The 25307-nt window shown below is 35.0% G+C and overlaps 2 protein-coding genes across 2 annotated transcripts in view; one reads left to right on the top strand and one right to left on the bottom strand.

Annotated features, from left to right (window-relative positions):
• Positions 1-5731: 5731 nt before the first annotated feature.
• On the top strand, positions 5732-21251 carry LOC123541062 (uncharacterized). The gene is made up of 2 exons (XM_045326425.2): positions 5732-5823; positions 16099-21251. Exon 2 carries the CDS (start codon positions 16114-16116, stop codon positions 18157-18159), a length of 2046 nt encoding a protein of 681 aa, XP_045182360.2. The 5' UTR covers positions 5732-5823; positions 16099-16113; the 3' UTR covers positions 18160-21251.
• A 731-nt stretch (positions 21252-21982) lies between these two features.
• The window catches only part of LOC123540366 (A disintegrin and metalloproteinase with thrombospondin motifs 16-like), a 28016-nt gene continuing 24691 nt past the window's right edge, over positions 21983-25307 (bottom strand). Inside the window, exons 15-17 of the mRNA XM_045325342.2 lie at positions 24428-24643; positions 23550-23774; positions 21983-22759 (exon numbers count right to left, since the gene is read on the bottom strand). Of these exons, the coding sequence (XP_045181277.2) occupies positions 22746-22759; positions 23550-23774; positions 24428-24643 (455 nt within the window). The 3' untranslated portion in view covers positions 21983-22745. The remainder of the gene's footprint in view (positions 22760-23549; positions 23775-24427; positions 24644-25307) is intronic.

Raw genomic sequence — 25307 nt, 5'->3', positions numbered from 1 at the left:
AAACCTTGTGACCTCTCTAGAGGCCATATTTTTCATGAGATCTTCATGAAGATTGGTCAAAATGTTCAACTTGATGATATCTAGGGCAAGTTCGAAACTGGGCCACGTGCGGTCAAAAACTAGGTCAGTAGTTCTAAAAATAGAAAAACCTTGTGACCTCTCTAGAGGCCATATTTCTCAATGGATCTTCATGAAAATTGGTCAGAGTGTTCATCTTGATGATATCTAGGTCAGGTTCTAAACTGGGTCACGTGGGGTCAAAAACTAGGTCAGTAGGTCTAAAAATAGAAAAACTTTGTGACCTCTCTAGAGGCCATATTTCTCAATGGATCTTCATGAAAATTGGTTAGAATGTTCACCTTGATGATACCTAGGTCAAATTCGAAACTGGGTCACGTGCGGTCAAAAACTAGGTCAGTAGGTCTGAAAATAGAAAAACTTTGTGACCTCTCTAGAGGCCATATTTCTCAATGGATCTTCATGAAAATTGGTCAGAATGTTCTCCTTGATAATATCTAGGTCAAGTTCGAAACTGGGTCACGTGCGGTCAAAAACTAGGTCAGTAGATCTAAAAATAGAAAAACCTTGTGACCTCTCTAGAGGCCATATTTCTCAATGGATCTTCATGAAAATTGGTCAGAATGTTCACCTTGATGATATCTAGGCCAAGTTCGAAACTGGGTCACATGCGGTCAAAAACTAGATCAGTAGGTCTAAAAATAGAAAAACCTTGTGACCTCTCTAGAGGCCATATTTTTCATGAGATCTTCATGAAAATAGGTCAGAATGTTCACCTTGATGATATCTAGGTCAAGTTCGAAACTGGGTCACGTGGGATCAAAAACTAGGTCAGTAGGTCTAAAAATAGAAAAACCTTGTGACCTCTCTAGAGGCCATATTTCTCAATGGATCTTCATGAAAATTGGTCAGAGTGTTCATCTTGATGATATCTAGGTCAGGTTCTAAACTGGGTCACGTGGGGTCAAAAACTAGGTCAGTAGGTCTAAAAATAGAAAAACTTTGTGACCTCTCTAGAGGCCATATTTCTCAATGGATCTTCATGAAAATTGGTTAGAATGTTCACCTTGATGATACCTAGGTCAAATTTGAAACTGGGTCACGTGCGGTCAAAAACTAGGTCAGTAGGTCTGAAAATAGAAAAACTTTGTGACCTCTCTAGAGGCCATATTTTTCATGGGATCTTTATGAAAATTAGTCAGAATGTTCACCTTGATGATATCTAGGTCTGTTTCGAAACTGGGTCACATGCGGTCAATAACTAGGTCAGTAGATCTAAAAATAGAAAAACCTTGTGACCTCTCTAGAGGCCATATTTTTCAAGAGATCTGCATGAAAATTGATCAGAATGTTCACCTTGATGATATCTAGGGCAAGTTTGAAACTGGGTCACATATGGTCAAAAACTAGGTCAGTAGGTCTAAAAATCGAAAAGCCTTGTGACGTCTCTGTAGGCCATATTTCTCAATGGATCTTCATGAAAATTGGTGAGAGTGTTCAGCTTGATGATATCTAGGTCAAATTCGTAACTGGGTCATGTGCGGTCAAAAACTAGGTCAGTAGGTCGAAAAATAGAAAAACCTTGTGACCTCTCTAGAGGCCATATTTTTCATGAGATCTTCATGAAAATTGGTGAGAATGTTCACCTTGAAGATATCTAGGTCAAATTCAGAAGTGGGTCACGTGCCTTCTTAAACTAGGTCATTAGGTCAAATAATAGAAAAACCTTGTGACCTCTCTAGAGGTCATATTTTTCAATGGATCTTCATGAAAATTGATCAGAATTTTTTATCTTGATGATATCTAGGTCACATGTGCTCAAAAACTAGGTCACTATGTCAAATAATAGAAATAACGACGTCATACTCAGTTCAACACTGGGTCATGTGGGGATAGGTGAGCGATTCAGGACCATCATGGTCCTCTTGTTTCTAAGTACTTAATATTTTGCTATGAAATATATGTTTGTTGGAAGTTGACATTATGCAGATTACAAATATGTAAAGATTTGTAGAATCCGATATCAAATGACTTGTAAATACCGATTTGAAAATAGCTGATTTTTCCCCGTTGTCACCATCAGTTTCCATTGGTCGAAAAACACGGCCATCCTTGTTATTTTTTTCCTTATACCTTTAAATTTGACAATTATCTATTTATAATTTTAAAGATTGAATTCTGTAAGATATGATCGATCATATTTCTAGCGCCTTTGTAATACTTATTTGATTTTTGGTTGCGGGTTTATCCCGCTATCAAAGTTAAAGTGTATTTCTGGCAATCATAGCATCTTTATTTTATTCCGAATCACATCCAAAGGATGTTCATGTGCTACACAAAATAGTCCCATTCATGAACAATGCGGATGAATCTTCTCACACCTTTCCAACATGGCTTCCGTTCCAAACATAGCTGTGAGACTCAACTATTATCCTTTACACAAGAAATTTTTGACAATCTCCAATCTGGAAAACAAACAGATCTCATTGTAATGGATTTCTCGATAGCTTTCGACAAGGTCGATCATCAACTTCTTCTCTATAAACTCATGAAACTTGGTGTCAACAAAACATCTCTATCTTGGATTCAATCTTTTCTTAGTAATCGCTCTCAATCTGTAGTAGTTGAAGGCTCACACTCTGATTCTCTACCAGTTCTATCAGGGGTTCCCCAAGGTTCAGTGTTGGGTCCTTGTCTCTTCCTCTGTTTCATTAATGACCTTCCCGACTCTGTTAAAAGTAGAATACGCTTATTTGCTGATGATACCATCATATACCTCACCATCGACTCATTAGTAGACTCTAACAAACTTCAAGATGATTTGACAAAACTAGAAGAATGGGAACGTAAATGGTCTATGGAATTCAATCCCGATAAATGCGAAATCATAAGAATCTCCAAAAAAAGAAAAAATATCATTTTTCCATATAAACTACATAATCAAGAACTAAAAACCACAGAAAATGCTAAATATCTTGGGATTACTATTAGTGATGACTTTAGTTGGAAAAAACATATTGAAACTACATCTTCAAAAGCTAATAACACTCTCAGATTCATAAAAAGAAATGTACAATGTAATAACCGTAATATCAAAGAAACTGCCTATAAAACATACGTCCGCCCACAATTAGAATACTGTAACACCATATGGCATCCATGGCAGAAAAACTTAGCATATGAGATAGAGAAGGTGCAAAGAGCTGCAGCCAGATATGTTATGAATGATTACTCATACCAAAGCAGCGTAACATCAATGCTTGAAATTCTTAAATGGCAGACATTAGAACAGAGAAGAATACATGCATCTTTAATTATGTTGTATAAAATATCACACAACCTCGTCTCTGTAGATCATAACCACCTAACAGCCTCTAGAAATTTAAACTTTATCATTCCATCTTCAAGAACACAATATCATATGAACTCCTTTTTCCCCCGCACGATCAGATACTGGAACGCCTTGCCTTATAACATCAAGGACAGTGTGAACCTTCAGTGCTTCACATCTGACCTAGACTCGCATATGTACTAATGTCATCATCCTGTTTTTATTTTTAACAAAGCTGTACATATTACTGCTTTTACTCTCTTAACACATGCATATCATGTATCATGTAACATAGCAACATGTTTTTAATAACTGCCCCGACCTCCCAGTTATGATCAGAAATTGATTGTTGGGAGTAACCCCGTAGATGTAGATGTAGATGAATTATCAATGAACAAGCCGCTTGAGTTCTTATTTAACCTGTATCCACTCACACTGACCATTTATAGATTATATAAGATCTATTAATGATAAGGTATTCCAGCCCGTGGTTACATCACAAGCTGGGTCATACAGAGTTCATCTTAGATGTGAGGCACATTAAATTTGTATTTGTTTCTCATTCATGTATATTCATAGATTGGCATTTAAACAGAACATAAATCTACCAAAAACCCACAACCTTCAGACATTTCAAGGCTTTGATTTCACAAATGAATCGGAATGACAGTATCAATTTCTCACGGCTATGCATATTTTTGCAACTGCGATTATCATATAACTTTCAAGCATATAAACTATCTTATAATTATTTTCTTAAGCAGTTTAATAAATAGATAAATACTGTGTACAAACAGATTCACAAATTGATAGAAAAAAAATAGTTTAATATATCACATATTAAGTTCTTTGAGCAGAATCGTACTGCTTTCTCGTACACACTGTAGACGTATAGCCACACGTGCAACTTTATTCCCAACAAAAGATTACTAATTAGCGGCATTTTCATACTGGTACACTTAAAATTTTCGTTCTGTGTATCTTTTAAACTGGTAGTTTTTTTTTCAACAATTTTACTTAATTGAGTTATAAACTTACGTTTAAAGTCAGAGACCTCGAAAGGTAGTTACAGGAGTCTTATGTCCATATTATTGTATGACTAAAGGAAAATATCTTATGTCAGATGTAGCATATATCTACCGGTCACCGTGGCCCATTGGTTAAGGCGTCCGCCTCTAGATCGGGGGGTCGAAGCTTCGGGCCCCCCATGGGGAGCGTTTGTCTGTAGGATGTTTGTCATGGGACTCCTTCCGAAAAGGCCGGTTCGTGAGCTGCGAGCTAGTTAAATGAATGGTTACCGACTTCTATCCGCCTGGTGCCTGGTATAGCGGCAGGAGTTGGGAGGTAATTGGTACGCACAATAAAGGTGTCTCATGAGCCAAATTGGTCGGCCCTTTCAACAGGGGTGACACTATAATAAACAAGACCTTTACCTTTTTTACCTTTAATATTCTACGAGCAACCTTCAAAAGACGGCAAAATCTTAATTTACCAATAGTTGCATAAATTATGCAGTTTTGTTCTGTCCTATAAATTTAATTAATATTTGCGATTTCCTCATATATATGTATTCAAAGTACATGACCTTTAAACAAGGACAGGTAACGTCTGCGATATAACATATTTATTTTATCACTAATTAAAAAAGGAAGAACTTATTTTTAATCAAATCGTTTCATTATACGCAGCTACTATTACGTGACTGGATTATGATGAGATAATCCAATCAACTAAACACGTGCCGACAGTTGCTCAGTCTGATGGACGGTGATTAATCAACACTTAATCAAGGGTGCTAACATATTTTAAGGGTAACAAGTTTATAGATATTGGGTATTTCATGTCAGAATAATTAATCAGTTTAACAAATATTCAGAACGGTTTTTTTTATATATCCAGTTTCAGTTTTATTTATTAAGCAAATCGGCAAGTTATTTGCCTTTAGCCATTAACCATGTTAACATACATTTTGTAAACCTTCAGCAAGAGGCTTATTATAATAAATTATAGTGAGAATTGATGATATAATTTCTTGAAATTCTTTCAAAATTTTAGCATGTAATATTGTCAGGACTTGAAGCTTTATGTTTGTGAATAATTTAGAAATTCCTTTCTAGAGATGATTATGGCTGGCATTTTTTGATGAGGACTAGGACCTTGGTCTTGTATTTCCTGTGTTGTTACTGGAGTAGAAGCTTTTTGGATTTATCATTTAAGATATTAGCCTTTATAGTTGCATCTGCTTTTAGTAAGCCATTTTCACGAAGTGGGGGTATGGTAGATGTCATACCGGCAAAATACAGGTATCCGGGGTGCCCCGTGATATCTCTGGGTGTCCCGGGGTACACCGACCGGCAAAATACCGGCGTATACAGGATTTATCGCGAGCTAACCGCCCATGCAGATTTTTTTTCACTGTCTAACAAGCAGTGTTATTAAACGGTAACTTACATATATAGCAGATTACTACTTTGGTAAGAATGAATGTGTTGATATTTTTTGAGAACCTAACGTTGTACATCTCTATGTTTTAAAAGTGTTCGTAACTTGACAGTTAACTATATTTCGGATAGGCAGGTGTAACAGGTTTTCTACACCTATTGTTCCCAAAGTTCCTACTGTGTATATATTTGATAATTTCATGAATACAGGAATGCCTATAGAAAGTAATATAGAAGAGATCACCGTGATTATGGTGATGTCACTGGCGCATTAAGGTACTACTGTGTATATATTTGATAATTTCATGAATACAGGAATGCCTATAGAAAGTAATATTATAGAAGAGATCACGGTGATTATGGTGATGTCACTGGCGCATTAAGGTACTTCCGCAAATTGAAATTAGAAATTCATGTGAAAAATCAGAATCCTCGAAACAGCTTTCGAAATGCAAGGACACAAAAAATATATGATAAATGTTGAAAAGATATATCTGTAGGTAAACTTGCGAGCATGAAAGCTACGCTGAACCCTATCTCCACAGTGCTTTGGAACAAAATGAGTGAACATTTTTGGTGCAAAATTGGTATCGTATGCAACCTAAATTCATACATGTCAAGTTCCGTGGACAATTTTCCAGGGTATTTCAGTTCAAAATCCAGGATATTTGATGAAAATCCAGGAGATTTTTTCGACAAACGTTTCTTAGGAAATTTTTGGTCAAATATAATACAGTTGAATATCGTTACCTCGATATCGGTTAGCTCGATACTCCGGTTAGCAAGATGTGTTTTAGTCGGTCCCGATTTTTCCCTATATATTTTAATGTAATTATTTATCATTACCTCGATATGATTAGCTTGATATTTTGTTTAGCTCAATGAGAATTTTCAGTCCCGTCAACTTACCTGTACTGTTTTTACACCTGGTTTCGTCGATATCACAGCTTGTCAAAAAAATGTCCATGTTATTTGTAAGGTGTGAAAATCAACCTATTGTTGTCCGGCGATGTATTAATCATAATCGAGTTAGTTTATGTGTTTGTTTTGTTTGTAATTTAATCTTTAATCCAATTTAAATGTCAGGAAGTTTGCATTTAATTCCCAATAATTAGTCTTATAAAACAGTGTGCAAGCGGGCAAGCTGTTTTCCAATATAACAATTTGGATGAAATATTTTTCTGTTTGACGGTGTAAAAATCTACCATCTAGAATTGAGTAACAACATGCGTATTTAACTGGCAAATTTTCGTTATCGAAGCACAGTCAAAATGACTACTCAGCTGGGAACATTACCGCTGCATTCAGACTTGTTTAAGGAAGGAATAAAAATGCTAATGTTTACACGTATATTTTGAAAAATTAAAAGGTTGTATGTATGTATGTATGTAAGATGTTTCATTTGTCAATAAAATTAAAATTGTATTTACGTTTTATATTATTTCTTTCCCCTTTCAAATCCTCTGAAAAAAGCATTGGATATAATGACAATATAGACGTCCCACACAAGTACAAGGTAGTCCCAGATAGTCGATATCGTTACGTCGAACTTCGGATACGTCGATGCAGTTTTTACAGTCCCTTGAATATTGAGGTAACGGTATTCGACTGTACTATGTAACAGATAAGGTCGGATCTGGGCAATGTTTTTAGTTGCTCAAGTTGCTTTATAAAGCATTTTAACCTTTATCATGTGAATACAATTGATTCTGCCTTTGCGACCAATGTAAATTGTCCATGCAGTCTGATCATGATCTGCACTGTTTGCCATTTATCAGCCAGTATCTTTTTTGTAAGCACCCCTTTTAACAGTTACCATGGTTACTGGTACTGTCCAAAACGAAAATTTTAGAAATTCTGCAATGTAAACAAAAAAAAAAAAACCATACAGGTTTGTAGTAACTTTATTTAGTTATTACAGTATTCTCTGAGCAGAGAAATTTAAAGTTTTATACTGGCGACTTCTTTTATGTGAATAATCTGTAGGGTTTTTTTGTTTTTTTTACATTCCTTGATTTTTTGCAAATGAGCAGAAGCTAAAATAGATTGGAAATAAATCTATTTCACCGTTTTTAATCTACATTGAAAAATGCTTTTTACTCATCAAAATGAAATACAAAACCATGATAGCAGTGTAAAAAGAATGTTAAAACCTATCTCTAGTTGTTTTCTCAATTATGCCATCATTGGTAATGATTGCCATCATTCCAATAAAGGCTGGCTCTTTATCTATTCAAATGTATCTTTTCACACTAAATCTTCTATAAACAAGTTCCTGTCTTATCATCATATTATGTCAGTATCACCACTCGCCAATTAACACAATCTAAAAATAGCACAGTACACACCTGTTTGCAGAATGTCATCAGTGCGTGACCTTGTTAAACTCTTATCAATACTGGTCGGGGGCCACCAACCGGACACTTTTAGAGGTTTTTCGCCATTTTCTCTTTTATTTCCTTCATTACAACTGTGAAATTTCACATGAACATAGTTAGGTGCACCCTCAAGAAGCAAACTTAATTTGTTTACCCCTAACGAATGATTAATGCCCTTTCCAGGGCCGAATGTAGGGTCAACTAAACTACTTACTTTCACTGCTTCGCAGTACCGTATATCTGGACAGTTTTTTTTACAACTTATGGGAACCTCTGTACTGATGACATTTTGCTATGTAATGTAAAAACGAGTCAAAGTATTCATTATTGGCCTGAAAGATATAAATTTTATTCAGATTTTTTGGTTTGGAAAACTGCTATATGATAGTAAGAAATACAGTGCGGATTTCCAAATCCCCCATGATAGTTTCATGCTTCAGTATGAATGACGAAATCAAAAAATGAAATTTCCTCCTCAATAAGTTATTTTTGTCAGATATAATTCCACATCATTGTTAAAAAATCAAATGTGTGTTTGACTTATAAAAGATTGCTAAAAATACAGCAAACTTTAGCAACTACGAAACTCCGGTTTGGTGGTCGTCCGGATTTGGTGGTCCTCAACCAGTATACCAGTAGAGTGATAAATTACGTCAGGCACAGTGTGTAATTAGGGATTTTGTTTGATACAGGAAAGCATTAGCTTGGAATTTTGGATTTCCGAGAGAAATGATTGATTTCCGTATGTCCGGGAAATGGCCAAAAAATCCGTGAGATTCCCGGACAATCCGGGAAACTTGACATGTATGTAAATTGCTATAAAATATTTATTTTCAAATCAAAGAAATGCCAAAATAGTGCACACGAGCGTTACTTTTTCAAGAAAATGCAGGTTAAACATTCTAATGCGCAAAACACGTGCACAGTTTTTCTAAAATATTTCGTCGCCATGTTTATTTCAAGAAATTAAATATATGATTGTTCTTTTACCTCAGATTTCCTTACTGAAATATATATGCCTCCTTATTCATGGTTAGAGATATCCATTTAGTATAGTTTTGCCCTGTCCGATCTCCTTAATCTGTTACCGATCCTTTACATTTAAAGAATAAACGCAATGTGTAATGATAGTTTTTCGCTTTACACACCTGTCTTGGACAAGAAAGGCGTTTCACTTAAAATTTGTAAGCATCCGCTGGCAAAATATTATTGAAAGATCGGAACTTTTTCTAAAATAAAGTTCAATTTCAATCATTTTCAAAATCTGGAAATATTGCACATTGTGTTGAATACATAAATAAAACAAAAATCCCCAAAATAAACCATTTTAGAACTTTTCCGGGAACTATAAGTTTCAGCCGAACAACGCATTTCAGGATGACACAAAACTGGTTTCTCTTTGTAAACAGTCTTAAAGTTCACCTGAGGGACATTGCTGAAAAAGTAAAAGTGCTTACTTGTTTCAGTTTTACATCCTGTAGAAAACGATCAACTTTCAACTTTAAATGCATATATGTTCTAAAATTATTCCAATATCAAAAACCGTCAGATCTTTTCCGTGAGAAATAAAACGAAGCAAATTTAACTATTTGTTTACACTTTAACCATGTGAAATTAAAGGCATGTACTATCACGAGACTCCCGTGCATTTTGAACCTCGTGGTGAATAAACTGAATTTACTTTAAAGTATGGTGTCTCAGTTGAGCCAGTTATTTATTAATTTCAGAGAACATACATTAAAGAGAGTGTGTGTGTGTGTGTGTGATCGGGTTTAACGTCTTTTTCAACAATTTTTCAGTCATATAAACGACGGTGTCTACTTGTAGCAGTGAGCACAATGCCCAACTTTATAGTGCTGCCTCACTGGAATATCATGCCGTAGACACGTGGCATGATACCCCACCTAGTCCCATTATACTGACACCAGACTGACCAGTCCTAGCACTATCCTCTTAATGCTGAGCGCCAAGCGAGGAAGCTACTAGTACCATTTTTTACGTCTTTGGTATGACGCGGCCGGGGATCGAACCCACGACCTCCCGCTCTCGAAGCGGACGCTAGATACCACTAGGCTACCGAGGCGGTTCATATATTAAAGAAGTGCTTATGAGATTATGCATGTGTGCGCATATTTCAAAGTCTACTTTATATTAACGACTATAGAAAACAAGTGTGCACTCGGCAAATAGCAAGTCTATTATTTTCAGGTGTACCTTATGTTTGTACTCATTATCCTTGGTTTCGTAGACAGTCTTAGTACTGGACCGCTGCTTCCGCTGTCAACACCGCAGTAATATAAAGTCAGTGTCCATTTCTATGCCGGAATTTCAATACACATTTATTATCAGTTTATATCTATGAAAGTGTGAAAAAATATTATTGTTTAACGAAGAACAGTAACTTTTGAGATATTTCTGATTTTAATCATCAGGTTTTCGCCTGAAAAGTTCAACTGATTGCATTTTGTTTGTTTTGTAGCTATCTACAATTGTATACAAATTGTATTACCTCATAACATATTTGGCTGTATATTTTTGTCTGCGATTTATTCTCACTGCGTTTTTAAAAACATGCTGCATAAGTAATAGTTATAGTATGTGTGAGAGTGTGTTACCAGGATATATCAGAGCTAGGGGTACATCGAGGGTATTTTTCTCTGCACATATCGTCGAGGCCGGTAGGCCGAGACAGATATGTGCAGAGAAAAATACCGAGATATACCCCTAGCTCTGATATATCCTCGTAACACACGAGCATTACATATTATAACTGTTTTATCGCATAGTTTTATCATTAAAATTTATATATTATTTTCATTTAAATTTGTTTATTATTATTTTTACTCTTTTGATTCCCTTTCTGCACCTCGCTGACTAAAACACTAAAACTTCTGTTTTAAAAAAATGTGTTCCCCAGATAAAAGTATCCAACAGATTTCTGCATTGGTTTTAAATCTTTGCATTTCATTGGCCTAACATATTGTAAAATTGTTGTTTTGTTTGTAAAAAAAAATCAAATTGAGAAATCTCAGAAATTCATATATTTCATGTATTTCTGAATTTGGCGATAACTATTGAGTTTTTGAAATATTCTAGTTTATTTATTCTTTTACTTTATACATGTAGGTGTTTGTGATAATTCTTTCTCTGTGAACTGTAAATTGGAGCTAAAATCATCTTTTCTTTGAAAGGAAAAAATTATACTCCCTTGATAGGACCTCAATAGAGAAAAAGTGTTGCGATATATATCGGAACAGTTTTACTGTGCTGATATATATCACAACACTTTTTTTTCTAATGAAACTCTATAGAGATTTCTGTGTTGATATATATCGTAACAGTTTTGTAAAATATCAGCACAGATTTTGTAGTATTAAAGGTCCATTACTAAGGGAAAGTGAGTTGGCATTTTTTTTCATAGCCAGTGCATAGACTTCTGCAAGACACTAAATAATGAAGATTGGCAGGTCAAAATTTACAGAAGGTCTTTGGAACTCAAAGAAATGTATGTGTATTATGTTGAAATTTCAATGAATCGACAGAATGACCCCCCAGGTCTTTTTAACTTTCTTCATACTTCATAGAAAAATAATTGTACATATACTGCGATTTATTTCGAATTTCTACATACCAACTTTCATTATCCAATAAAATGAAATAGTTTCTGTGCTTTTTAAAAGAAATTAAAATGTTCATTTTCCTTAGTATTGGACCTTTAATGTGTGTTACCATGTTTAACATACTGCAAAGATCAAAGGAAAACTGCCGCACTATGCGATAAATTCTCATAGTGTATAAAAAGTCGATAGATCAAAACTGGTAAGTTTACGATGCATGAAACATCTAATAAGGAATCTCTATACACATCGAACTTGTCCCGGACCAGTATGCGGAAATACTGCGGCCAAACGTTTCAAGATTATCTAAAATGTTTGCATATATTGTGATAAAGCAAATATTTCGATTGTTTTTAGCTCACCTGTCACATAGTGACAAGGTGAGCTTTTGTGATCACCCTTCGTCCGTCCGTCCGTCCGTCCGTAAACAATTTCTTGTCTGCATGATAGTGGTTTCATTTATGATTTTATTTTAACCAAACTTGCACACAACTTGTATCACCATAAGATCTCGGTTCCTTTCTTGAACTGGCCAGATCCCATTATGTGTTCCAGAGTTATGGCCCCTGAAAGGGCCAAAATCAGCTATTTTGACCTTGTCTGCACAATAGCAGCTTTATTTATGATTTAATTTTTACCAAACTTACATACAACTTGTATCACCATAAGATCTTGGTTCCTTTCTTTAACTGGCCAGATTCCTTATGGGTTCCAGAGTTATGGCCCCTGAATGGACCAGAATTAGCTATTTTGCCCTTGTCTGCACAATAGCAGCTTCATTTATGATTTGAATTTAATCAAACTTGCACAAAACTTGTGTTGCCATAAGATCTCAGTTCCTTTGTTGAACCGGCCAGATCCCCTAATGGGTTCCAGAGTTATGGCCCCTGAAAGGGCCAAAATTAGCTATTTTGACCTTGTCTGCACAATAGCAACTTCATTTATGATTTGACTTTAACCAAACTTGCACACAACTTGTATCACCACAAGATCTTGGTTCCTTTCTTAAACTGGCCAGATTCCTTCATGGATTCCAGAGTTATGGCCCCTTAAATGTCCAAAATTGGCTATTTTGGCTTTTGCAGCCATATAGAGACTTCATTTATGGTTTTATTTGATATAAACTTCCAAAATATCTTCAACAACAATAAATCTTGGATTCCATGACAAATCAGATCCAATCGTAGTTTCCAGAGTTATTTTATATCTGATTACCTCCCCTAATTGTAGTCAAAATGGATTTATATCCGTAAGTACTTACATGACTTATTTGAAATTTCATTATTGTCATTAGTTGGACCGAGCCAATCAGGGTAGATAACTATGGACTGATTTTATGTCAAATTACCTCCCTTTATTTCAAATTAAAATGGGTATATCTCCGTAACTAATGAAGCTACTGATCTGAAATTTCATTTATGTCAACATATTTATTTGGCAGATTCTTCTTTTGTTAACTTACAATAATTTTCTTTTGAATTACTTCCCTTTTACGTTACTATAAATAGCATATTTTTAGTAACTTTTTTATTATTGGCCGTAGGGAAAAACCAAGACCACTTTTCTGTGGTACAACATGGATGGTACCTCCAATTTTTAGGTGTATTTTGACATATCTGTACCTTGTAAGACTTTTGTTTTTCTTTTTGGTTTTTCTTTCCTTTGTTGTTCCTGTCCTTTGGACTTAGATATTTTTTCTGAGGACCTTCTTGTCCTCAAGTGCAATGATAACAGGTGAGCGATATAGGGCCATCATGGCCCTCTTGTTATAATTAATAAATATAAAATCACGTATGTGTGAGAAAGTTACGTTAAGTAATTTCGGTAGTTACCGCAGGAAGTTTCGAAAATTCCATTTGCTCCAAATTTTCCTTGAGATAAGCAGCGTGTTAGTACATAAATTCCACTGTAATAAATTAAACCTTTCTTATACTTGCACAATCCTTTAAACGAATTTTTGATCATTGCCAAATCTTGGTCGCATTAAGTCGGAGACTTTTCTTACAATTTTAGGCAGTTTGGTACACCATACATAGAAAAATCATTGTGCGCACATTGCACTACTTTTATGTATGTTGAAAATAGCAATATGTACAAATGTATTTTCGTTTTAATATATGAAGTGGTCAGATTTGAAAACAGATTTTGTAATAAGTTTAGTTCTATTTAGTAAGACAATTCTCCTACGCACTAATTGAAACTTTGAACTAACTTTTGCCATTCATGACTTTTTAATAAAGTATTTTGAAAGGATTTATAAATCTAACCAAAAATTTGGAAAAATACAGGTAAAATATCTGCTTTGTTTATTTCCAAATTTTAGTATCACTTTTTATACAGCTACTTTTAGTTCGGGTCTTGCAAACTGAGCTGTTTTTGTGCTACGGAACAGCTGCATTTGAAAGCTTTGATTCACTATATTTTCACACCTCAAATGAAGGTCACTCTATATTCAAGATGGTGGAAGTACCTTAACACCTGTTTATCTGGTGGTGGGCAAAACAAATGTTTTTACATCGTTTGTGTATGAGATCGGAATTTTTAATGACTTTTTCGCTAATTTATGGATTTTAAAAATTCAGAAAATTTTGAAACACGATTTTCAGATTATCTTATTTAAATATCTTTTGAAAATGGAAAACCATTTTAAATGACATATAATGATTTTAACAGCGGCATAACAATGCTTCAGAGTTTTAGAAAAACACTGTAAGTTAAGCATTCATAATTAATCCATTTTATTTCAAAATAATAATTAAAAATAATAAATAAACTGCGTGTTTTATATCCTTTCCATTGATAAAAAAATCATTGATATCATTTATGTTTTAAGAATTTAAAGTTAAAGCCGTTAGAAAAACATCACTATAGTGCTGTTTATACAAAAAAACATGGACACTCGGTGTCTGCCCACCCAGCATGCCCACTCATTTTTCAAGTTAAGGGTACATGTACCCCCTGCTTTTGCAAAATAGGGATACACTTGAAAATTTGGGGGTACACTACATGACAGATCTGAAATTTTTAGCTCGACTATTCGAAGAATAAGTAGAGCTATCCTACTCACCACGGTGTCGGCGTCACACCTTGGTTAAGTTTTTCATACCAGTCCACATTTTGACAAAGTCTTTTGAGATAAAGCTTTGAAACTTTCAACACTTGTTTACCATCATCATGGCCAGTTATAGGCAAGAGCACATAACTCCATCAATGATTTTGGCTGAATTATGGCCCCTTTTGACTTAGAAATCATGGTTAAGTTTTTCGTACCAGTTCATATTTTGACAAAGTCTTTTAAGACAAAGCTTTTAAACTTTCAACACTTGTTTACCATCACCATGTCCAGTTATAGGCAAGAGTACAAAACTCCATCAGGGGTTTTGGCTGAATTATGGCCCCTTTTGACTTAGAAATCTGGGTTAATATTTCGTACCAGTTCATATTTTGACAAAGTCTTTTGAGATAAAGCTTTGAAACTTTCAACACCTGTTTACCATCACCATATCCAGTTATAGGCAAGAGTACATAACTCCATCAAGGATTTTGGCTGAATTATGGCCCCTTTTGACTTAGAAATCTTGGTTAAGTTTTCCATACCAGTTCATATTTTTTGTAAAGTGTTTGACATATGGCTTTGAAACTTTTATCACTTGTTTAGTATACTGTAAAATCATTTAATTTCGTGGGCATGGAATTTCGTGGTTTTGGTCAACATGGCAATTTCGTGGGGATATGAATTCGTGGATTTCAACTTTTGAACATAAACTGAATGGGAATTTTACTTGTTCATTGGGATTAAATTTCGTGGATTGACTTTATCACGAAATCCACGAAAATTAGCCCCCCGCGAATGTTAATGATTTCACAGTAATAGTCTCTATCTGTAGGAAAGAGTACATAACTCTGTCATATACTTCGGCTGAATTATGGCCCTTTTTGGACTTTGAAATTGGTTCTGTTTTCATACAAGTCCACGTTTTGTCAAAACTATTTGACATATGGCTTTTAAACTTTGAACACATGTTTATCATTATGATTTCCATCTGTAGGCAAGAGTACATAACTATTTTGACTGAATTATGGCCCTTTTTGGACTTAGAAATTGGTTCATACATTGCCATTTAGTGCAAGAGTTATCGAAATCAAAGAAATACAGGAACATTGTTTGTCTAATCTATTTATTTCTTTTGTCTGAATATCTGTGGAAATATTTTGACCCCATTCTTCAATCAATTCTTCGAATAGTCGAGTGCGCTGTCATCAGACAGCTCTTGTTTAAACATCACAGTGAATAATCTGTTTATGTTTTTCAGGCTTGGAGAGCTACAATGCCAATCTTAAATTCCCTCTATGATCACCATAGAAACATCCTGGAGTACATGAATGAGGAGAGAAAGAAACAAAGCTTGTGTGATGTCAAATTAGTTGTAAGTGGAGAAGTTGTACATGCACATAAAAGTGTTCTAGCTGCAGAAAGTGAGTACTTCAGAACACTGTTTCATGGCCAGTTCTCCGACTCCAATCAAAGCGAGATTGATTTGACATCAGCTGTGAAAAATGCTGATGACCTGGAGAAGGTCGTAAACTTCATCTATACCTGTAATATTGAAATTACTGCCCAAAATCTAGCGGATCTTGCTAGACTCGCTTCTTTCTTTTTGATGAATAATATGCGTGTGAAAGTTAAAGATTATATGATGAATAAGTTATCAAGAGATACATGTTTGCAGTACTATTTGTGTGCAAAAGAAGTAGGATTTTCTAATGTTGAAGGAATGGCATCCTTGATGGTGAAAGCTGGGTTTCATAATTACCTCATCAATATGGACAAAACATTAGATGTAACACCTGAAGACTTGGAAGATTTTCAAGTGAAAGGATTTCTGAACTTCTGTGAAATTTCGCAGTTGGTGGATTTCATAGCTAAATGGGTGGGAACACACCATTCTGAGAAACATGCTACTGTGGCATGTCGTGTTCTTAAAGCCGTTATGGTAAGTAATAGCGACTTTGGGAAGTCTTCACTCACCAAGAAACAAGTAGAAAAATCATTTAAAAAGATGCTTACAAGCCAAACAGATGCTGGTCTAAAGCCTGACAACAACAGGAAAGTAGCTGATTTTGTAGACACTTTACAAAGAGCTTTAGTTGAAGGTTTTGGAAGTGTGGCAAAGCGTGAAATTGAAAATCGAAGTGACGGCAGTACCTCAACAAGTAAAGTGAAGAGACGGAAGACGGAACCTGCAGACAAAAGCCAAAACAAAATCGCGCTTGTAACTATTGGAAAGATCAGAGATGAAAATGATAATGATGATGATGATGAGAACTCAGACTTTGATTGGTGCAGTGATGATAAACCGTTAGATGTTTGTGTCTATGTGCCTAGTTCACAGTGTTGGTTTCACTACTGTACAGTTCCTGTCGAAAGTATTGCGTTTACCAGTGACTTTTATGAAGATAAGAAGATTGTTGATTTTTGCCTGATCAATGGGGATATTGTAACCTATAGTTACAATGACCATTCTTTGCTTTTCTTTAACCATAAGAAAAAGTCAGGTTCCACTGTAACAAAACAGACATTGGTTGATTCTCGAGGGCAGGGATCATTGTTGGACAGTTTTTTCACCGTTCATAATGATACTCTTTACATGATAAACAGGTTTTTGGAATATGAATCGTGTAGTGCGTCAGATTTGAATGAACAGCAAGAAAGGGTCCATTTAATTGGGTATCGTTTAAATGATAAAATGAAGTTTGTGAAGGTGTTTGAAACAGAACCGTTGTCGGTTACTGGTGGCTTTGAATATGACAAAGACTGTGGTCCTGTTAGAGATACACAAATAAAAATCAGTTCAAAGACGGATGAGGTGCTGATCATTCATTCTACATTTGACTGCATCAGTCCCGCTTCTACTGTAGTTTATTTAGCTAAGCTGAGAGCAAGAAATAGCACCGTGAAAGTGCTGTTAAACACCAAAGATGAGAAGAAGTTGTTGAGGGAATGCCATATAGTTGAAACGGATGATAGGTTTTTAATTGTTGGAGAAGATAATAAGAAGATAAGAGTTTTGTGCGAGTATGTATTCCTGTCTGAACAGATCAGCTATAAGACTGGGTATGTCCCTGGTGAACGACTGTACGACAGCTGTAATACAAAGACGTTTCCAAACACTGTCACTATCAATGGAACTCATTGCCTTTGGCATTTCGAAGTATATCTGCAAAAAGTGACTGTCCTGAAGAGTGCTGATTTCACAGAGGATAAGAAAATGGTCGTGTCTGAGCATGTGTCAGCACCTTTTACCAGAATATTTTCTGTTTATGAAACGAGGCTGCCTGAAGCCTTCTTGAACACACTGAAGAAAATGCCTTGATTGTCAAACACGATGCTGATTATACCATCTAAATGTTACATTCTGTATGAAATAGGCATTCATATGTTAAATATGCCTTCCATTTAATGTTATTGTATTAATAAACTTTGATAATGCGGCAGTTGACCTCAATACAATCGACACTGTTTATTTTCCAGTACAGGCAAATCCAATATTTGCTTTACAATGGATCTATGACGGATTATCTTTGAACACCACTGGACTTAATAGACTCAACTGCCACATTATCAAAGCTTATCAGTAATTTTGGTGTTTTTTGCTGAGTGTTTATTTACCATCTACCATATTTACCCATCTATAAGATGATTTGACTATAAGACGTGGTGCTGTATTTGCTTAAAAAATAATTGTATTTTACAGACTCTTTAGGTCAGTGATATGGACTCTTATATATTACACAAGCCAAGGTAGCCAAATAATTCTAAATTTGAGGGGGAAAGCCATGTGTATAGGTAAATGTGGGAACAGATTTCTGTAATATTACCATCATCATGAATCATGTATCACAAATCTAAACAGACACGATTTATAATAAGAAGGTGTGAGAACATGTCTAACAACATGTGATAGTTGAAATTTAAGACAAAATTGTAGTTTCTTCTGTTTGCCTCATTTTGAAAAAAAAAATGAAGTTTGTATCTTTCAGCACCGAAACAGAGTCCATGGTTGATAGCAATATTAACCCTTACTATGCTAGACAAGATTGATCCTGCCTTTATGACCATTGTAGATCATGATCAGCCTTCACATCCATGCAGCCTGATCATGATCTGCACTGTTCACCATTCAGTTTTGGTATGCACCCCTTTTAACCATTTATGGTACTGTCCAAATTGGAAGCTGGACAAGTTCATTATAGAAATTAACACTGTAGGGGTTAATGTCAAGGTTCAGAATGACAAATGTGCACATTGATAAGACACCTCTATACACAACTAACAGTTTAATTAGCTTGTAAATTCTTAAATTACCAGCAAATTTTTATCATTCATCATTTTGCATACATAAGTACCGTAAAACTCCAGGTAAATAGAGAATATTAGGTTACTGTCTGATAAAATTAAATTTATTAAGCGAGTTGAAGAAAATATATTAGGCGAGGCTGTGCCGAGCCTTATATTTTTTCGTAGACAAGCCTAATAAATTAAAAAAAATTCAGACAGTAATCTAATATTCTATTTGTCCTACCTGTTCAGAAAATAGTGAAAAAGTCGTTGGAAAGAGCAACAGCATGCAGACTTGACGTCATATATGACGTTTGCAACTTTTTTGTTTCTGGATAAAAACTTGATACTAGTATTACCACTTATTTTTTGTTAGAACATTTCCAATACAATGATAACGGATTCTATGAAAAATTCAGAAAAAAATGGTGTTTTCAAAAAATTCCGGCTGAAGTGCTGTAAAAGTGAAAAATAGCAATAACATTCTTGTTTCTGGATAAAAACCTATAATTTGACCACTCATTTCCCAAGTTCAAGCATTCCCAATACAATGGTGACGGTTTCAATGCAAAATTTTGATAAAATATGTGATTTCAAAAGTTCCCGCAAAAGTGATATCTTGACACTGACTAGATAAAGCAAAGTTTTTTAGGCAGGCCGATTTTGTGTTATATCTTGTATGAGGATAGGATAAATGTCAATAGTTTCCAGTTACTAGATGAAATAGATTGTTTAAATGCAGAGAAACTTTTAGGAGTTTTTTTTTCTCAGATATTTGAATTTTTAATGCGCTTCCTTCTTTCCCCATTTAAGGAGAAGAATTTTGCAGTTTAAAGATGTTAAACAGTTCAACACTTTGTGGTTCTAGGGCTTAAGTGTTAACCTTCCGTTTAACAAGAGATTTCCTTGTTTTGTTTAAATGTAATTTCAAAATTTTTGGAGGAATTCATTTTTTTCTTTTTAAACTTTCAGTTTCAGCATTATTTTTCGATATTAAATATAAAGGCTATTCAGGATAACTTTGCATTTATGCAAAATTATACGGTACAAAAGTTGTAATAAGGAGAGCGCAAATATTCAGATTGTACACATAGGGTCGCAAGTTCGATCCTGGGCAGGCCGTATCTTTTCAGGGACAAAAAGATAAAAGAAATTGTGTCTGAAATTAATCGTGTTCCACCTCTGATTCATGTTAGGAAGTTAACAGTAACTGTTACTTGCGAAGAACAGATTTGTACTGGTACAGAATCCAGGAGCACTGGTAAGATTAACTTCCCGCCATTACATAACTGAAATACTGTTGAAAAATGACACTTACCCCAAATCCAAACAAAAGCACTGTTTCGTAAATGTTAGAAAATGGATCTTTGTCTTACGGGGAAAAGTATTTTGTGAGCGTGAAATTTGAAGACAACTGTAGAGCATTCTTTCACAATAATTTTCGACAAAGCTGTGTCATGAATACATACGTTACACTTGCAATATGGAAGATTTTGACTTACGAATATAACAACAAAATGGTAAATATTGTCTGAGGCAGGTTTAGAATTGCATTGAAAAATTCTCTCTTTTTAGCTCACTTGTCACATAGGTGAGCTTTTGTAATCACCTTTCGTCCGTCCATCATCTGTTAATTTCTTGTAAAATAGATGGAGAAAACATTTTTCAAGCAATTTTATTAAAAACTTGCACACAACTTTTGTTGTCATAAAGTCTTATATATATCTCCCTCCAAAAACTAACTAAATCCCATCATGGTTTCCAGAGTTGTGGCCGTTTAAAGGTCCAAAATTTGCTATTTTGGACTCTGAACATAATAGAGACCACATTTTGCAATGGATTTTAATCAAACTAGCTTTCACACAACTTCTGTTGGCAAAATATGTCAATTCTTTTCGAAAACTGGCCAGAACCCATCATGGGGTACAGAGTTTCCGCCTATTAAAGTGGCAAAAATTGCTATTATGGCTTTTGCAGCTATACAGAGACTTTATTTATTGTTTAATTTTACAATATCTTTAACAACCATAGATCTTGATGAATCTGTCATATCTTATCTTAGGTTCCAGAGTTTCGGCCCAAGATTGACCCCTAAAAGCCAGTTTTGTTTATTTTTACCTTGTGAACACAGTAAAAGTGACAATTTACATTCGATTTAAACAACACTTATTGTCCAATTTATTTAACCTGTCAAAAATGGACCCGGCTTTTATTATATTCTGTTCGAGCCTATATGAAGATTAACATGAAAGCCAGGAACATATTTTGACAGGTCAATTAAATTGGACAATACACACAATCAAAATATGATCTGGTTTCCTTTTGAAAACCTAAGATTCGTTATAGGTTCTAGCAGGGGCAAAATCAAACATTTTGGCACTGTCAGCCATAAATAGGTTTCATTTATGCTTTGATTTGATACACTATTTGTAGAATACTTCAGAAGGTTAACTGGCTACAGTGCTTTTGAAACAGTTACTGGTTTTAAACCCAAAATTGTCTGTCACTGTGATTTTTTGAAACCCAGATCTCCCAGGCTGTAGTTATGTCAATTATCTAGATCAATCTGGTATTATACCGAATATGTGATAAGCCCAAATCAGTCTGACATACTGTTATTATGTTACACCCAGATCATGCTTGCATACAGTAATTGTGTTGATCCAAAATCACTTTTGCATACAGTGATCATTGTAGTCAAACTCCCATACCGTAGTTTTGTCGTTTACCTAAAACAGTCTGGCATACAGTAATTGTGCTAAAGCCAAATGAGCCTGGTACATTGTAACACATTACCCAGATCTCGCTTGCATACAACACTGCCATACTGTACTTGAAAGAAAATGTAAACACTGTGATATGATGAATGCTTTATTCTATAATTATTCTACATACAGCAGTGACAGGAATTCTCTAAGTCTGTATTCAAACTATCAAACTATCATTTGCACTTCTCATTGGAGTTATACAGACACAAATGCGTGCCATTTGAAGTGAGGAGTAATCTTGTTATACTACATACCGGTACTTCATGAGTGTGAAAATAAAAGAAGATATTCAACTAGTTTAAAGCATGTAAAAAAAAGTGCAATTTAGCATAAATGTTTCTCTTCCTATTGCAATTCTAAATAATCAGGCCATTAAATAAGCTGTTCTGGTAAAGCAGTTAGATGCTTAATAATTCATACAAAACTATGTCCTGCTTTTTATCACGGAAGTTTATGGACTTTTATTCAAAGCCACAGAAAGGATAAGTTAAGAAAAGCGAACAGAATCTTCCGAAATGAGAAAAAAATGAAGAATATACAGAAGGAAGAGAAGCCTTACTTCATAAGTAGATATATTCGTGGTTCAAAATCTTCCCAAATTGCTAATTTCAAACATTTTGATATAGTGAAAATAGTTGTGATTTGGCAAAAACTGAATTGACAATTGAGATCTAATTTTGTTTATCTTTACTTGACAGCAGTGACTTAACAGTGAAACGTTGAAATTTACTTGCAAGTTTTAGTTATTCAAAAATATTTCCTCGGTATGAAATTTTCTTTTTAATACAGTATAGACAGAATCCTGCTCAAAACGTTTGTGTCCAAAATCCAATGCCGACAATCCAAAAGTACTTTATATTCCATAACCTGAAATTAATATTTCATAAATATATTGTACATTTTATTAAGATGTATTTAGTTTTAAATAAAAGGCATACATTCTTAAAGACAATATTGTTCAGAAGTAAGAAATTGCGATCTTCTTGTGGATTTAATCGCTGCGGCACAAGCCATAAATAAATCGGGTACTTTTTCCTAGGAAAATGTCGTCTTCTTGGTTTTTGGTGTAAAAGAAAGCTATTCGTATCTATAAAAGGTCGTATCTATAAAAGAAAATTTTGTAGGGTCGAAATTTGGTGATTTTTGTTAAGTCAAAATGGTCATTTATCGCGGATAAATAAGGATAAATGAATATTTGAATAGAAAATGAATGGGAATTTTATAAGTTCTTCATGCATTGACTCAACTGCGAAAATTTGTCCCCTGTGATTTTAAAGACTGGACAGAATGTGATTCAAACCACAATGGAGCTAAAAATTACATGCAAACACTGGGAATTTTACAATGGATAAGAGGCTGAAATGACTAGTACATGTATATGAGCTGCACCATGAGAAAACCAACATAGTGCGTTTGCAACCAGGATGGATCCAGACCAGCCTGCCCATTCGCACAGTCTGGTCAGGATGCATGCTGTTTGCTTTGTTTGCAATAGGCTTTAAAAGTGAACAGCATGGATCCTGACCAGTCTGCGTGGATGTGCAGGCTGGTCTGGATCTATGCTGGTTGCAAACACACTATGTTGGTTTTCTCATGGCGCGGCTTATATAATTATCAGTTGAGTATAGCCATAATTCTAGCAAGAAACCATGTTTACCTGCACAAAACTGACAGCAGCGGTACTTCCAGTTTGGGTCAAGACACCAACTTGAAGGGGTGTAGTTGTACGTAGACAGAAAATAATCGGAAACCTTCTGACACGACCATGTACCACTAGCACAGCTCCAGCCAATATCTACACAGTCATCACCACTAGAGGGCGGGACAGGGGCTTCTGTTGTTGTTGTCGTCGTTGTTGTGGTGACAGCTTCCTGTCCACTACCTTAAAACAGTGAAACTTTTTTTCAACATGTTCAATGATGATGTGTTGTTACAGAAATAAAAAGGTCAATACCGCATACTAATCAAAACCGTGTCAGAATGTATTCCTAGTGAATGCCAAGAAAGTAGTAAACAAAGATTATAATCTTTCATTTAGGTTAACAGTGCAGATGGAAATATCTGGCAACTGCATGATTAGGAGGTTACGCAAAACAGTAACCAGGGAGATAGATATTTCCATCTATACCTTCAATAATAGTGGTAGATTCTTTTTCTTTCACATGGTATTCTTCAATTAATAAAAGAAATAAAATTAAAAACAAATGCTTTTCTTTTCATCACTACTTTTTACATAAGTATAGTAGAATAAAAAAAAATACGTATCCATTCATAAATTACAGCACAAACAAAAAAAAGGCAATTTCTATCTGGCATATTCACTCAGTTCTACACTTCACTCAGCTCTACAGCTTCGCTCAGTTCTACATCTTTACTCAATTCTGCTACAGCTTCACTCAAATTTACAGCTTCACTCAATTCTACAGCTTCGCTCAATTCTATACAGCTTTACTCAATTCTACTGTACAGTTTCATTCAATTCTACAGCTTCGCTCAATTCTACAGCAAAATTCTATAGCTTCGGTCAGTTCCTACCTGAGCAGTATGCACAGCAGTTATAATTCCAAGTTGGATCCATGCACCACTGTGATGGGGTTGCTCCATACGTGCTCAGAAAATAGTCCGATACCATTTGACAACTCCAGTCCTCCCATCCACGATCTATACATCCTGTACTTCCGCTAGTGGTTTGATCAGTATTTTCGGTTTCGGTCTCGACCTGGGTTCCGCCAGTGTTGCTGGAACCACTGCCTAAAATTAAAAGGCAAATGTTAGAAATGTGCCCATTTTCCATTTAGAATACGAAATATTGTCACAAGACTGATAATGTATGTCTTAAAAGTTGGTAGATTTATATGTAAAATACATGTTATTAATCTATAATTTGTGATTACAAAATGTAATGTGTAATGTGGTTAATAAGATTACTGATATTTGTAACCTTTATTTTATCAGTCGTAAGTTTCATTTAAAACGGTTACCATAGATCTACATGATTTGAACAAAAAAGAATATATACATTTTAACATTTAAAATAGGAATTTCTGAATTTAAGATAGAGCCTTTATGATTATGGACTCGTATCAGGAAAAGATTGATATAATAAAATGTTATCTAGTGATGGTTGACAAACAGTATCCGTACTGGACCAGTTTCTGGACGCATATAGTAACTGCTTTATTTAGGTGTTATTCGCACACTGTTTCATCTGGATCGTTTGTTCGTGTTTTATTCGCAAGGTGGGATTGATATGTAAACAGTCGAACATGCAATAGGGCCACCTGCGTTAAACAGCCACTTACCATAAGCAACCTGAGTCTGCTGACTTCCTAACTTGACTTTTTAGTTATTTCAACTGACTTTTGCCTGCACTTCCTTGTACTGGCTGCTTAATAATTATAGGTTTGATCTATCT

Source organism: Mercenaria mercenaria, chromosome 16 (genome assembly GCF_021730395.1).
Source record: "Mercenaria mercenaria strain notata chromosome 16, MADL_Memer_1, whole genome shotgun sequence".
NCBI classification, from domain to species: Eukaryota; Metazoa; Mollusca; class Bivalvia; order Venerida; family Veneridae; genus Mercenaria; species Mercenaria mercenaria.
Note: the sequence above shows the minus strand (reverse complement) of the source record. Positions and strands in the feature narration are given on the sequence as shown.